Source organism: Sporothrix brasiliensis (assembly GCF_000820605.1).
Source record: "Sporothrix brasiliensis 5110 chromosome Unknown Cont15, whole genome shotgun sequence".
NCBI lineage: Eukaryota > Fungi > Ascomycota > Sordariomycetes > Ophiostomatales > Ophiostomataceae > Sporothrix > Sporothrix brasiliensis.
The window spans coordinates 2,643,986-2,659,113 of NW_024467134.1; the positions used below are offsets into that span (position 1 = coordinate 2,643,986).

A 15,128-nucleotide genomic window follows, 5' to 3' on the forward strand; every position below is an offset into this window, starting at 1 on the left:
CACGCAGCCGGCGTCTAGTCTGCGTCCAGCCTATCCACATTGGCCGCCAGCCTCTGCAGCCAACGGTCGACGCTTCTCACGTTCTCGTGTCTGCCCAAGATTCCATTCATCTTCCACGTCAACTCACGCCAATTTGCTTCCGCTGCCTCGTGCCCGTTGTCCGCTCGTCGCCCCTACGCCGCAGCTTGCTTCAGACTCTCCGCCCTCAAAGCCCGTGGTCAACCGCCAGCTACGTCGATATCAACAGCCATTTGCTATTTTGTCGCCAAGAGAGGATGGGGTGCGGATTCTTGCTCCTACCCCCGTGATTCCGCCGATTCTCCGTTCTCTCCGACATCTTTTTATCCTCCCCTCTCCTCTCCACCCGCTGGCGGCATCTTCCCCCCCACGCCCGTCTGAGACATGTCGGTCCACATCCACCTCGTGGACCAGCCGGAGTACTACACCAATCTTGACATTATCCACGGCGAAGTCAAGTTCTTTCTGTCTAAGCCAGATGCCATTGGCGCCGTCGTCGTCAAGCTCGAGGGCGAATCGAGCACGTCGTTGACCGTCCCGCCCGTCGAGGACGAGGAGGGCTGGACGTACATGAACGAGCCCCTTCACGACCTAGACCCGAGCCGGAACCCCAGCGGCACGATTACACGGCCAGCGCCCGGCACTGTCGTGCAAGAAAACCACAAGATTCTCTACCAAGTTGCCCAGGTGCACCCGCTCAAGACAGATGAGCCGCTCACAAGCAACACCCTGCCGGCCGGCCAGCACACGTTCCCCTTCCGCTTCAAGGTGCCCTTTAACAATGCCTGTGCCGATCCAGTGGCATTGTCGCGCACGGGCGGCATGGTCGACGTCGACGGCAATGCCGAGAACCCGAATGGCGGCCCGCTTCGCTTTGGAGTCGGCAACAACGGCATCCGCATCATGGACGGCACCAAGCAGCTGATGTACACCCACGTCAAGCAGACGCTTCCCCCGAGCTTCGCCGGCTACTTGAGCACCACGGAAACCACCGAGATTCGGTACTTTGTCAAGGCCACTGTGCAGCGGCCGGGCATGTTTCGGGGCAACTGGCGCAACTCGGTCGGCTTCAAGTTTCTGCCCATTGAGCCCATTCGGCCACCGCCGTCGACGCGCGAGATGTTTGCGCGCCGGCCCTTTACCTTCCGTGACCGCGCCCCGCCGTCTGACGCGCCTCTCCTGCGCAACTCCAAGAAGAAGACCAGCTTCTTCCGCAACAACAGCAGCTCGACGCTCTCTTTGCCCGACAGCCAAGCAGGAGCGTCTGTGTCGCCCACATCTCCATCTTCGTCATTGTCCACGTCGCCAAACACGCTAAAGTTCCCTGTGAACGTCGCATGCCGCGACGGTGTTACGCCTTCGATTCAACTGATTGCTTTGCTTCCATTCCCCGCCATTCTGACCTGCAACGAACCCCTGCCGCTGCGCATTGTCGCCCGCAAGCTTGAGGCCAGCCGTGAACAGGTATACCTCACCTCGCTCGACATTCGCCTCCTCGGCAGGACGCGGGTCAAGGGCCAGGACGTTGAGCAGACCAAGACAGCCACCTGGATCATCATGACACGACTCGGCCTTACGATTCCCGTATGCGACCCGGACGCCCCTGTCGACAGCGAATTGGAGCTACCCGACGACATGTGGCGCCACAATGCCCTACCAAACACCGTGATGCCTGGCTTCGTGACATGCAACATCAGCCGCGATTACCAGCTCGAGGTCCGCGCAGGCCTGTGTTGGAGCGTGCTGCCCATAGACTCAGGTCCGCCGTTGGCATCCGAGTCGTTGACTGACCAGCCAAGCAGCGGCCAGCTTTCGAAAAAGGAGTTGAAAGAGCAGTTGAAAGAACAAAAGAAGGAGCAAAAGGCGGCCATGAAGGCCATGAAGGTCATGAAGCCTCGGCCCGCGCACTTGCTTCCTCAGACTATCATTTTGCCTCTCACATTCCACTCCGTGCAGGTGTACTCCGGGATCAAGCCAAACAAGATGCTCATCGACGCCGTCGAACGGCACCGCCAAAATGCGCTTATGCGGCAGCAACAAATGCGGCGGGAAGGCCGGCCTTCACTGCCCGACACACGGCTACACCAGCCGTTTCAGCACCAGCTTCACCAAAACCCATACCCAAATGTCGACCCAAGCCAACCGCCAACGCCTGTCCGACAGCTCTCCCGGGCGACCACATTCCCTGCAGAGAGTCCCTATAGCCGGTACCCATCACTTGCACACGTGGGCCAGCAACATACGCCCCTGCAGCAACTCCCTCGGCAACAATATATCCAGCAACCGTTCCAACACCCGCTACAACAACCACAGCATCCCCCTCCACCGCAGGAGGTAGATCGGCCCGTTTTCGAACTGAGCTCCGATCCGGTGCCGGCACCGGCACTGGCACCGACAGTGGCCCCGCGACCGAACGGCTCGGCGTACGTGGCCCCACAATCGCCATCGCCCTCCACCACCCCGTCTGTTCCACCGCCGTCCGTTCCAGGCGCCGTCGAAGTGTCAGGTCTACCCGTTATCCGCCGGCGGCCTGTTCCGCAGAATTTTGCCGCGCAGCAGAGGGAAGAGCAGCAGCAGCGGCAGAACCGGGAAAAGTTCCCGTCGGGCGAAGACCCTGCCTCGGCGCAGTCGCACGCCATCGGACGCATGCACGGCTCTGTCAGCTGGCATGGTCCCAACCAGCAATTCCACATGCGCCGTCGACAAACGTCGGTCGACCCGCTGTATCCACCGCAGTTGCGGCCCGGCGAAGAGCCTGCGTCCATGCTGCCGACGGCACGCTCGTCTTCGACCGGCTCGGCGCTCACGCCCACGAGCTCGGGCGGCGCCAGCGGCGGCATCGTGGCTCAGAACGGCGACGTGCTGGTGACGTACAATGGCATTGTCTCGTCCATGGCGCCGTCCGTAGCATCTGCCATCAACGCTTTTGCGTTTACCGACGGGGACACGGCCAGCATCTACCAGGAGCCGCCACCGTCGTACGACGAAGCGATGGCCGACACTGCGGCGGCCATGGGGCTCAACGACAATGACAGCGGCGGCGCTGCGATGCGGCCAGCGTTTAGTGGAGAGGCGAACGCCATTACGATGCCGTCCAGCTCGTGAACGAATAGGCATATAATTGGAGTGATGACAGACCGTGGATAGCGTAACAAGAGACACGGTGGAAGTAACGCGCATGTATGTGACGATACCAGGAATGTTGCACGATGCTTGCTATGGAGGGGGATATTCGTCTCGCATATAGGATATATATTAGCCTATATTGACATTTGCCAACCGTGTATTCACTTGCTAAAGCAAAAACAACGAGAGTTTAGGAGCATATGACCGTGGATTATCATTTGAGCTTGACTTCATTTGATTGGAACCTTCTTCCATCTTCGTTGTCCATTCAAGAAATGGGCTGATGCATATTATTGACAGATAATGACGCCAGACAAGTAAGCCAAAGGAAACATGGGTATATACATAAAAAAGCATCATGATAAAAACGCCAATTCCCATATGAAGCAAAACAGATCATAGTCGCAAAACGCTATGCTCCACATACCATGGAAACAATAGAAACAAATCATCAAAAACTATACAACCCGTAAATGAAAATGCGCCACATGCAGGTCAATCGTCGATTTCAATGATTTCAATTGGACGCGACGTCGGCACGGCCCGTTTCGCGGATACTGCCGCATTCGATTCTGCATCGGTTCGTGCAACCTTCCGCGGCGGTTGCCCGTTTTGCTGCTGCGTATTCGGTTTCCTCTTTGCAGCATTGGTAGTAGCCGTGCTGCTGGTAGCCGTGCTGCTGGTAGCCGTGCTGCTGGTAGCCGTGCTGCTGTTAGCCGTGTCGTTGGTAGTCGTGCTGTCGTTCGTCGTGCCGGTGGCAATCGTTCCGCTGTTGGGGTTGCTGCCGCTAGCTAAGCCGACCTTTTCGTCATCGCTGTCGCCCCCGTCATCGTCATCCTCCTCGTTGCCGCCAATTGCTGTCCACGTTCCATCGCCCATGACACGAATCGACTTGACTCTGTCGAGTGTTCCGAGTTCCTTGAGCTTAGCACGAACATCGACGAGAAAGCGGTCAATTCGCAGATTGGTAGGACGGGCATCGTTTGAACAAATGGGGCACCGCCATTTGTCCGGCATTGTCGGCTCCTGGGGTTTCGGGCATGTGCAGTCATAGGCGTGCTGACAAAACGGGTTCATCGGATACGATGTACATACAGGCCGCGTATTAAGCCAGTTGTGCAGGTCGAAGCACTCAATGTGCTGACACTGGGCGCCTCGAACAGGAATCTTGAAAATGCGGGCGCTGTAAGGGTCGGCTAGGTCCACGGAGACGCTGTTTTGCAGGATGGTGAACCCATCGTCGTCGTCCGACGTCGACCGAAGACGAGACTTAATTTTGTCGACTGTAACACTGGCATGCTGAACCCCATTTTTCATGATATAGTCGACCGAGCGGTTGCAATGTGCCGTCTCGACGGTCTCGATGCCAAAGAAGTAAGTTGGTGACGTAGACGACTTCGACGACTGTTCAGGAATAGCCACCTCGACCTTGTTAGCACCAAGCAGGATCAATTGCGTGATGTTAACGGGGAGATCCTTGCCGTTGTGTGACTGGCGACGAGCAAATACTGCTGTGCCGTTGATCTTCATAAAGATGTTCACCGGCCATTGCGTATTGCTCGTCACCCACTCGCTTTCCGTCATTGCTTGGACACCGCCTCGGGCAGTGCAGCAACGTACACGGTAGCTCAAGCTCCCGTCGAAATGGCTCTCAACCGGTAGCAAGGCGCCCTGAGGTGTGGACCTGAAAGAAAGTTGGGCGAAGTCTTCTTCCGTAATCGTGAACTCGAAGGTGTACATAATCTTCCGCATTGGCGTAGAGCAAGGTCCAAGTGCAAGGCGTTGCACGTATTGGTAGAATCTCGGGCTACCAGGCTTGGGTGGGAGCAACTTTTGCGACGTCCGATTGATCATCACTCGCGTTGGGCTCCTGCGATCCAATTGTGTCAAAGCCTGTTGAAAGGCTCGGAAATCATTCGGGTCAAGAGGGTACTCGCTTCGTGCGATCGTTGAGCCGGCTGGCGGAAAGATGGACCTATGCCCCTCTAGAGAAGTAGGCGCATGTTGATGTTGATGACGTCCGCCTACCAAGCTAGGCTGTTGTTGCGGCTGCTGCATCTGTTGTTGTTGTTCCTGCTGCTGCTGCTGCTGCGGTTGATGAGGCTGTGCCTGCGCTGGTATGTCAGAAGCTACTGGTTGACCCAGTGCAGGAGCCGACGGCACCGCGCCAGCAGGTTGCAGTGGGATAGGTGAAATAATGGGTTGGATAAGACTGTTTCTAGAAACAGAAGCTGTATTCTCGGCGTAGTACATAGCGTTGGCTGGAGGTTGTGCCGGCGGAAAGCGAGCTGCTTGTTGGGCAAGGCCCGGTGATTGCACGGGCGAAGGTACGGGCGAGCGGAGTGTGGTTGGGGGACGTGGCTGTTGCATGGGGGTATAGTTTCGCGGTACCTGTCCAGGTTGGCCTGCAAGTCCTATGCTGCCCTGTGTTGTTTGCGGCCAATGTTGTATCTGCGGCTGCGTAGGAGACAATAACGCTGCCGGAGAAACTGGCTGTTTCCGCTGGTGTCGTTGCAACTGCTGCATCTGTTGCATTTGTTGCATTTGTTGCATTTGTTGCATTTGCTGCACTTGCTGCACTTGCTGCATTTGTTGCATTTGTTGCATGTCTCGGATTTGTTGTGCTCGTTGTGCTGGTTGTACTTGTTGTGTCTGCTGAACTTGGTGCAGCTGTTGTTGTCCTGGCTGCCTTGGCTGTGCTGGCAATATTGTCCGCTGCCGTGATTGCATAACTTGCTGCCTTTGGCGTATTTGCTGCGAATCGGTTGGCGTCTCCATATGCGGTGCCTGTTGCGCATGCTGTTCCCTTTCCAGCTGCAACTGCTGCTGCCTATGCAGTTCGTCCAGTTGTTGTCTCTGCTGTAATTGAAACTGTTCCAACATGCGCCGCCTCTCCGCTGTGCTAAGAGATTGTACGGGCAGACCCTGTTGAGTTGGGCCTTGTTGAAGCGCATATTGCTGGGATGGAACTTGCCGAGGTGGAGCTTGCACTTGCTGCCACTGTATCTGTTGTGCGTGTTGTCCTTGTTGTCCTTGTTGTCCTTGTTGTCCTTGTTGTCCTTGTTGTCCTTGTTGTCCTTGTTGTCCTTGTTGTCCTTGTTGCCTTTGTTGTCCTTGTTGTCGCTGTTGTGTATACTGTGTCTGCTGTGGTTCTTGAGTTTGTTGAGCGACATGCATTTGTTGCATATGCTGAAGTTGCTGTGCCTGGGCTTGTACATTCGACCGAACTTGCGCCTGTACCCTCGACGAGACGTGCGGGGATTGAGCCATCTGGGGCGACTGCCCCTGGAGTATCTGTGGTGACGTCGGACCCTGCTGTGCGAGTCGAAGAGTAGGGAGCATTGACGTCTTGCTTGTTGCGCGCATTGTTTGGCCTTGCCTGTATGGTATAGGCTGCTGGGGCATCTGCACTGGAGACATTGGCTGTTGGGTCTGTTGAGGATGCGGACGGATAAACCTCTGTGGCTGGATATGTAGTTGGGGCTGCTGCTGTTGCTGTAGTTGTTCCTGTGGATGCTGTAGGCTAGCAGTTCGACCACGGTCTGCTAGCATTGGCTGTGCAGCATTGCCACCCAACGTCACGGATGCGCTTGCTCGACGCACATGAGCCATGTACGCGGCCCCAACTGGAAGGCGTGATTCGGCTAGGACTGGTGAGATTGCCGCAGCCTGCGAAGTATTCTGATCCACCACTCTTTGCTGAAGAGGCCGTTGGAAGGTCTGCTGTGCATACTGGGGCTGCTGAATCGATTGAAACTCCTGGGTCTGCGGAATACGAATTTGCTGAATTTGAGCCACCTGTCGCGGAGGTTGTTGAGCTGACTTTGTATTTGAGTGAGGGACTGACGGGCGCCTAGCCCCCTCTACCGGGGTGTTACGAAGAGCCTCACGATAGCATGCAATCGTACCCGCGTTGACCCGCTCCAGGTCCTCGGCAAAACGGGGCTCCGGAAGTGCGATGAAGGTGCTGAGAGCCGGTTGATGCTGTGTCAGGTCTTTCATAAAGATCTCATCAAAAGCAGTGTCACCAAGATCTCTGGCCGGTTGGAGATATTTGCGAGAAGCCGTAGACAAAAGATTTTGCAGAGTCGGGGATAGACAAAGGAGCCGTGACAGAAGCTCGTCCACCAAGAGAGGATAGCCGCGCATCGCAACACTGTTCGAAAGAGGACCCCAATACTGCGCCAGCCTCTCCAAAAAGGCGCACACCTGTACAATGGCTTGGGTGTAGTTACTTGTATTGCGAATCATGTCGTCAATGTTGCCTGGAAACTGAGAAAACCAGGCGAGGAGAGTAGGTCGGATCTTTCCATTGGTCTCGAGTATCTGCTGCAAGATACCGAAACTGTGGTCGATTAAGTGCGGCGGAAGGGCAGCCAGGCGGAAATGCGACTCGGCACTATCGACCAACCACAGACAGAGAAGCTGGTTTGCTGCGACAAAAAAGCCGTCTTCAATGCGGAGAGCACAGTTCAGATTCGACAACCTCTGTGCTTCAGAGAGTGTGAAGGGAGAGCCCTCGCGTTTGAGTTGCGTCATATGATTGCTCACCAGTTGCGCAAGAGCCACATAGCTGAATTCGGCATTGCCTGTCGTTGCACGAACCAAGGTTCGCGGAAAGTAAATGTTTTGTTGCGCCTCGAGCTTAGCTTGAGTTGATCCCGAGTTCGTCCCGCCTGCTGCCTTGGCTGTTGCTGCAGCTATTGCTGCAGCAATTTCTGTGGCCGTTGCTGGTTCCGGTGGTACCGTCGGTGGCAGTTGGTCAGCATTGCTTGGCTCCTCAGGTACAAGGTTTGCTTGGCCTGTAGAAACGGACGATACCATCGTTGTTACCAATGGTGCGCTGGCCGGTGACACACGCTGTGGACGGTCATCCACAAGGAGTGCTGCTACCTGCGGTGAATTTGCATCCGACTGCGCCTGGCTGGGAGCTGCGCCGTTTGTAGATATCCGTGGTTGCCTTGTTTCGCTCGGGGTGTCACTGTCCGCTGCATTCGTATCCGGTGCAGTAGACATCTGCTTCTCGACCCGTCGTCGTTGCCGCTCTTCCGATAGGGCCCTACGCAATGATGGGAAGTCGTGTATGTGAGTGACTTCCTCCGCCGTGGTCTCAGCTGGTGGGATGATTGCGTCAGGACTTGCGGCAGCTGGGCTGGCTTCGTCTGTCGGCGCGGGGGAGAGGAGACTGCAGTCGGATCTGTTTTGGGATAGGTCAGTTGTGGGCGTCCTCCAGTTTAAACCACATTCGTTCTTTCCAAGCTATTATCAACATACTGTGACAGATTTGTAGAAGTAGACATAGGTTTTGGGTCGGCAGGATTTAACGGCGGTAACGGGGGCGCAGGCGTCTCTGCCGGCGCTTGTGGTGGCGCTGCTGGCGCTGCTTCTGGCGCTGCTGCTCGCGGCGCTATTGACACTCCCGGAGCGGGCGCAACGGCTGGTACTGCTCGTGCCATGTCGGTGGTTAATGGTGGACCAGCAGTGGGTGCAGTCCGTTGCTTTGCGTTCGGCGTTAGCCATGACGGTCGCCGGGTACCGAGAAAGGCGTTTGCCGTAGTGTTGGTCGAGGCCATCTGGGCCTCGGCCCGGCTGGCGAGCAACGCACGCTTCTCGTCCGGAGACGATGTCGTGCGCGGCATGGCCTCACGGAATGGGGCTTGACTGGCGGAACGGCTTAATCGGAAAGATCTAGAAGAATCGGGGGTCGACAGTTAGATCTCAGGATCATGTCTCAGGCTCTGTCTTGCATTGCAGCACAGGTTGGGCAACGCACCATGGCAGAAACCGGCTCTTATCGATCGCTATTGTCGAGACCATACACACGACAGCACCCGGGGATCAAGAATCCAGACAAAGTCCAAACGAAACGGCGTAAGTGAATGCCCGGAAATTCACGGCGGTGGCGGCCACGGAGTGGGACGACGCAAGGCGATGAGAAAGTGCTGCGCCAAACGTGCGATTTTCGTCTATCTTGCGGCTTCTATGCTCGTGCCATGAGTCGCTCGGCGAAGGCAACGGGAAGACGACCAAAGAGATGGAAGGGATGGGAGAGAGGACAGCGAGAAGATTATGCAAAAGGCACAACGCAGGCAGCGCAGCGTGCTGCCGAGGGCGTTTTGGAGACAGAAGTGGTTGGAAATCCGCTTTGTCGATGGTCGCGCGCGCGTAGTTAGGCGGTAAGAAACGACAGCGACGGGGGCACACCGCTTTGGAGCTAGGGCGAGTGCATGGGGCTACTAGTCAATTGCAATGGGCCTTGTGCACATTGTGGCTCGCCGATCGGGGACAGCCTTGGAGGTGATGGGGATGTGAAGACACAAACAGAAATGAACAGGAAAACAGGAAATAGGAAAACAGGAAAACATGAGCAGAAAATCGTGACAGGAGTACGGACTATGGCAAGAGCGACCGTAAAGGGGAGGGGGGAAAGAGCGAACGACGACGATGGCCAGGTGGGAAGCCTTCGGCAGGCGTTAGGCGCACTTGCCTGTGCCCCCAACATAAGGCAACAGTGCAGTAGTTTCGTCGTACACATTGCAGGAAAGAACGATCGTCGAGCATCGGAGCCACTGAGAGCAGATGGTCAACGACTGGCTTTTGGTTCTGCACGTCTGTCTGCCTCTGAGCTTTAACTTTTCCAGATTCAATTCATCCGACGGCCAATTGTAGCGCCTGCTTGCATCTTACAGCGATAGCGCGACATTGTGCGCTGGCTTTCTCCGCAGTGCGAACGGGGATTGATCCATTCCAAGATTCCAGGCCTTGCACCCTTGACTGTTGACTTGCACGTTTCAGGAAAAGCTACGGGGGTCTCTTTTGACAAAATGGCACACGAGCAAAGAGGAGCAGTGACAGTGACGCGGAAGAAGGGCATTTTCTGCATCGGAGAGCCTTGTTTGCCGCCTGGGACGGCCTCACGCCTCTGATCCGACAACAGTATGAAGCTTGCACGCCATGTCGTAGAGCAGCCGTTGTCATGCAGTCACTGCAGAGATAAACAGCCCAGCGAACAGCGCGCCAACCCAGTGAGTCAACCTGTGCGACGGCTTCGGGGGAGGTGGTAATATTGAATCGTTTTGTTGACAGTTGCGGTGGGCCATCGTCTCTAATACGGAGATACTTATTGGCGCTAAGCCGAATTCGGCGACAGATAGAGTGGAGATTGGGGATTTCAGGAGGAGCCCCAACAGGCCAATCACAGTCGGTCAAGTGGGGCCACATCCAACCACTAAATGTTATCGATAACCGCCGAGCGATGAAGAAAAAAAATTTGGAGCTACGCCATTTTGCACTATAGGCAAATTCTCAGGAACCTGTGCCAGGACCAAACCAACGTGCAGCGACACCGACGACGTTGACGACTTTACCAACACGCGTCTCGTCTTTTATTTTGTACCGTTCGATCTCACGCGACCACACGGATACAGACACACAATGGCGGCCGAGGTCGTCCCATTGCAGACGCTGAAGCTGGCCCAAGGGCCGGCGGCCATGACGGCCGAGCAGCGCTACTGGAAGTCGTTCAAGAACCAGAAGTCGCACACGTCCACGGCCTCATGGGGCGTCACACACATTGGCTTCCCGGCCACGGCGGCGGTGTACGGCGGTGGGGCCACGACCGTTGCCAGCGCGACGACGACGGCGGCCACGAAGCAAAACGACCTGTTTGCCGTCACGGCCGGTCCCCGCGTCGACATATACAGCATCCGCAAGCGGGAGCTGATCAAGACGATTGGCCGGTTCGAGTCGGTGGCGCGCAGCGGCGAGATCCGGCCCGACGGACGCGTGCTGGTGGCGGGCGACGACTCGGGCAAGATGCAGGTGTTTGACGTGGCCGGCGGCTCGCGGCCTGTGATCCTCAAGACGTGGCACACGCACAAGCAGCCGACGTGGGTCACGCGCTGGTCGCCCACGGACCTCACGACCGTCATGAGCGCGAGCGACGACAAGACCGTGCGCCTCTGGAGCCTGCCGCTGGCGGACCCCGTGCGCACCTTTGTCGGCCACCAGGACTACGTGCGCGCCGGCGCCTTTATGCCCGGCGGCGGCGCCGCCAGCGCGGGCGCCGGCAGCAGCAGCAGCAACAACCACATGCTGGTGACGGGCTCGTACGATGCCACGGTGCGCCTCTGGGATGCGCGTGCGCCGGGCGGCGCCGTGCTGACGTTCAAGCACGCGGCGCCCGTCGAGGCCGTCCTGCCCATGCCCTCGGGCACGGCCATCCTGGCGGCGTCCGACAATGCCGTGTCGGTGCTCGACGTGGTGGCGGCGCGGCCGCTGACGCTGCTGACGGCGCACCAAAAGACGGTGACGTCGCTGTGCCTGGCGTCGCACGGCGAGCGCGTCGTGTCGGGCGGCCTGGACGGCCACGTCAAGGTGTTTGAGACGGGCTCGTGGAACGTGGTGGCCAGCGCCAAGTACCCGTCGCCCGTGCTCAGCGTGTCGGTGATCGCTGCGGGCGCCGGCGGCGACGACCGGCACCTGGCGGTCGGCATGGTGTCGGGCGTGCTGAGCATCCGCACGCGGTTGACGGGCCCGGCGGCCGAGCGCGAAAAGGACAAGAAGAAGGAGCGGGCCGCGCGCGACGCCGGCACCCTCGACAAGTACGACGCCGCCAAGGCCAAGCGCAAGCAGCAGGCCGAGGCGCACGCGCGCATCGACGCCGCGGGCGGCGACGCGGCTGATTTTGTCATTGACGGGTCCGGCATGGGCGGCGGCAGCGGCAGCGGCAACAACAACAACAAGCGCCGGCGCCGCGAGCCGCCATGGCAGCGTGACCTGCGGCACCAGCGGTTTGGCGCCGCCCTCGACGCCGTGCTGGACCCCAACTCACCCAACTATGGCCCGCTCAACACGCTGACGCTGCTGACGGCCCTGCGGCACCGGAGTGCCCTGCGGGTTGCGCTGGAGAACCGCGACGAGGTGACGGTACAGCCGATTCTGCAGTGGGTCTGCCGGCACATTGTGGACCCGCGGTTTACGCCCATGTGTACGGACGTTGGCATGCACCTCTTGGACCTCTATGCCGAGTACGTGGCTGCGTCGGCCGAGCTGGACGCCGGCTTCCAGCTGCTGTGGAAGCGCGTGCGTCGCGAGGTCGAGCAGGCGCAGCTGGCGTGCCAGACGAGCGGCATGGTGGAGAGCCTCATGATGAGCGCCATGGCATAGCGGCTTGCTGCTACGAGGTGTGTTGCGACGATGTGCCCACCTCTTCTTCGCTCTCTCCGTTCGGCCTGCTTTTCCCAATCTTGTCTCAATACGTACGCATTGGCACGAAAGCGTCTTTTACTGTACTACGATTTCCACAAAACGGCTTTCACTGGATAGGGCATTTGCCTTTAGCATGGCATGGGCGTTTGGGGTTTTGCTTTTTCCTGTCGTTTAATGATGCTTTATCTTGCAATAAAAAGTGTCGAGGTTTCAAATATGGACGAATACAATCTCATTCACCAGGGCAGTTTCGTGACGGCGTGAACGCGGACATGGTAAATACCACTTTGTCGTGCTCAGCTACAACACTTGCCCCAGACGGTTAAATGTGATCCCGATGGAGCCTCGCTTTGACGAAATGGCTGCCTCAATGACTCTTCCTCTCACACGACTGGGACGGCCCCACGTGTATGTATGTCGAAGAGGCTTGCAGGCTGCTTCGGAGGACGCGGACGCAGGCGTTATCAGAATCTGCTGAGTCAAAAGCGGCGGGCCACCTGCATGACGCACGTAATGCGTGCAGGATGTGATAAGCACAGAGATGCCATTGCATGGTCTCATCGAGTTTCTGCCATCAAACTTGCAGCCCAGACAGAGCTGTGCCATGTCGACGGGTGCCAAAGTCCCCGAAGACCGTGAGCTTCGTCGAGAACGCAGCGCGAGAAGCCGATTCGCTTCCGTCGACGCAGATACGACTAACAAACCTCACAAACCAGTCGCCGGAGAGCCACCCTTCCTGCGCCGTACATTGTATTGTTCTGCGTTTCCACCCTGCTGCACATGTCATGTCCCGAGTCACGGCGCAGATTCGACGAGGAAACATCTCAAAGGAACTCCACAAGGACACCACCAATGAGACCCAGACGAGGCCAAGAAGGGGAGAAACGGCGGCGGACGCGAGCGCCGCGAGGCGGCGTGGTGGGCTGCACGGCCAATCTGATCGACAAATAGGCTTGGTGCGTCTCCTTAGCCTGGATCACGCAAGCCGCCGTTCCTGGCATTGGTGGCGATGGTGCTAGACGCCCTGCAGAAGACGATATAAGATCGGTGCATATTTTGGTGAGCAGATTAGGGATTTCTGCACGGGGAGGAAGTAGAGTCGGGACAATGGCAGCTGCCATTTGTCTACCGATTACTGACTCCTTCCGTTTGGTCTTTGATCTAGCCATTCGTTATGGCTGGGCTGGTCCTTCCGCACGGAGACATCTCACGTACTTCCTGCCGTTTTGTCCCACCGTTTGCCCCTCCGCGCCCACCCGTTCCTTCTTATTAATCGCTGCGACCGTTGCGATAGCGATTTCTCCGTCCCGCCGCTCCTTGCTACAATCGTGGCAAAGGAAGGGGCGCATCATGCTAAAATTGGAAAGAATGGACAAACACGCCCTACGGCCATCCCAGCCAAGAACTTCGTCCTCGGAAAACGTGCGCTTGCCAACGGAGTTAACACCGTGGGTAGCTCCTGCCCTCGCGTCGTCGTTCTTGCTCCGCGGGTATTCATCCGTGTTCTTGTTGTCGCCAAGTACCTGCCGCGGGTAGAATCTTTCTCCCATCCGAGCCGAGCTTCAGCGCTCTTTTGCGCTGTTTGAGAGGCGCCAATAGTCCCTTGCACGGCAAACAAGTCGAAAAATAGCTTTAGATTAAAACCAAAAAAAATCATAGTGAACCAAATATCAGAAAAGGGCCCTGCAAAGTGCAGATCCCCAGTGTCTTCTGGGCCAGACCCTTCCATTTCTGCCAGTCGTTCCGGCAGTATGTCGTTCCTTCCCTTTTCTTGTAGCGGTTGTTGACGCCCCTTCCACATTTGCATGTGCCCGCGCAATGCCATACAGGAAGGTAATCGACCCTGGCGCAGCTCGACACCCGTCGTTCCTGCCTCAAGATAGCAACGCTCTTTCCTTTTCGTTTCATTTTTGCTCCATCCTGCCCTCGCCTCTTGCTTACTCTCTGCTGTTCTGCCAATGCGCCTTCCTCTTCATCTTCCTCCTTTCTGCCTCCCCCGTACCTCCCCTTCTCGGCAATTATGCGAGTGAGCGTCCTTAGGCCAGACCTGCGGGATAAACAGCTTCAGTGCATTCCGAGCTCTCCCACTTGAGCTTCCTTTTCTTCCTTTTCCTCACTTCTCCCCGCCGGCTCGAGTTTTCGACCGCCCGTGCAGCCACTGTCAGCTAAACGAGAAAACGGTGGCCCCATTTAGGACTTCTGCCTCCGTCTTTGTTTCTGCTCCGCCCTTAGCGACAAACGGCCTCGAGCTAACGTTCCGTTACGTTCCTTGCGCCATCCAGCTTTCTTCACCGGCTTCCTTTATCTCTTCGTTCTGTTCTTCTACAGCTCTCTCTCTCGTCCTCTCCTACCTCCTCTTCGTCTTCATTCTGCTTCATTCCCTTCTTGGGCCTCATGCTCCAGTGTGCACTGTCGCTTGTCCCATAATATAGCGCAAGAGACCGCGCCACCATTGGAGACGGCCGTTCGTCCCGCAAATTCATCTCAAGAAAACAACATCTCCGGGAAACGGTGTACTTTGTTAGACCTTATTCACACAAGATGGGCGCTTTTTCGATCTAGTCCGCTGCTTCCCATAACCTTCTTTCCTTTCCTCCTTTCCTGCAATCCCCTTTTCCTTCCATTGCATGCCGCCGGCTGCGCCGTGCGACCTCTTTTCGGCCTCCATTCTCGGTTTCCTTCGGCTGTGTCTGCTCTGCTGCTCCGGGTTTCCTTATCTTTCACCAGACAACCCTCTGCCCCCCTGCCACACATAACACAGCCGTGCTGTCGCA

At 57.2% G+C, this 15,128-nt stretch overlaps 4 protein-coding genes across 4 annotated transcripts; 2 read left to right on the forward strand and 2 right to left on the reverse strand.

Moving 5' to 3' along the window:
• Positions 1 to 402: 402 nt before the first annotated feature.
• SPBR_05611 (uncharacterized protein) lies at positions 403 to 3,123 on the forward strand (the record flags this gene model as incomplete). Its single annotated transcript, XM_040763874.1, has 2 exons — positions 403 to 2,172; positions 2,332 to 3,123. 2 exons carry the CDS (start codon positions 403 to 405, stop codon positions 3,121 to 3,123), a joined length of 2,562 nt encoding a protein of 853 aa, XP_040622493.1.
• A 516-nt stretch (positions 3,124 to 3,639) lies between these two features.
• SPBR_06039 (uncharacterized protein) lies at positions 3,640 to 4,728 on the reverse strand (the record flags this gene model as incomplete). Its single annotated transcript, XM_040764301.1, has 1 exon — positions 3,640 to 4,728. One exon carries the CDS (start codon positions 4,726 to 4,728, stop codon positions 3,640 to 3,642), a length of 1,089 nt encoding a protein of 362 aa, XP_040622494.1.
• Positions 4,729 to 5,129: 401 nt separating this feature from the next.
• On the reverse strand, positions 5,130 to 8,783 carry SPBR_05532 (uncharacterized protein; the record flags this gene model as incomplete). The annotated part of the gene is made up of 5 exons (XM_040763795.1): positions 5,130 to 5,168; positions 6,069 to 6,385; positions 7,053 to 7,632; positions 7,696 to 8,341; positions 8,419 to 8,783. 5 exons carry the CDS (start codon positions 8,781 to 8,783, stop codon positions 5,130 to 5,132), a joined length of 1,947 nt encoding a protein of 648 aa, XP_040622495.1.
• A 1,795-nt stretch (positions 8,784 to 10,578) lies between these two features.
• On the forward strand, positions 10,579 to 12,312 carry SPBR_05798 (U3 small nucleolar RNA-associated protein 15; the record flags this gene model as incomplete). The annotated part of the gene is made up of 1 exon (XM_040764061.1): positions 10,579 to 12,312. The coding sequence occupies one exon, from the start codon at positions 10,579 to 10,581 to the stop codon at positions 12,310 to 12,312; it is 1,734 nt and encodes a 577-aa protein (XP_040622496.1).
• Positions 12,313 to 15,128: the final 2,816 nt, after the last annotated feature.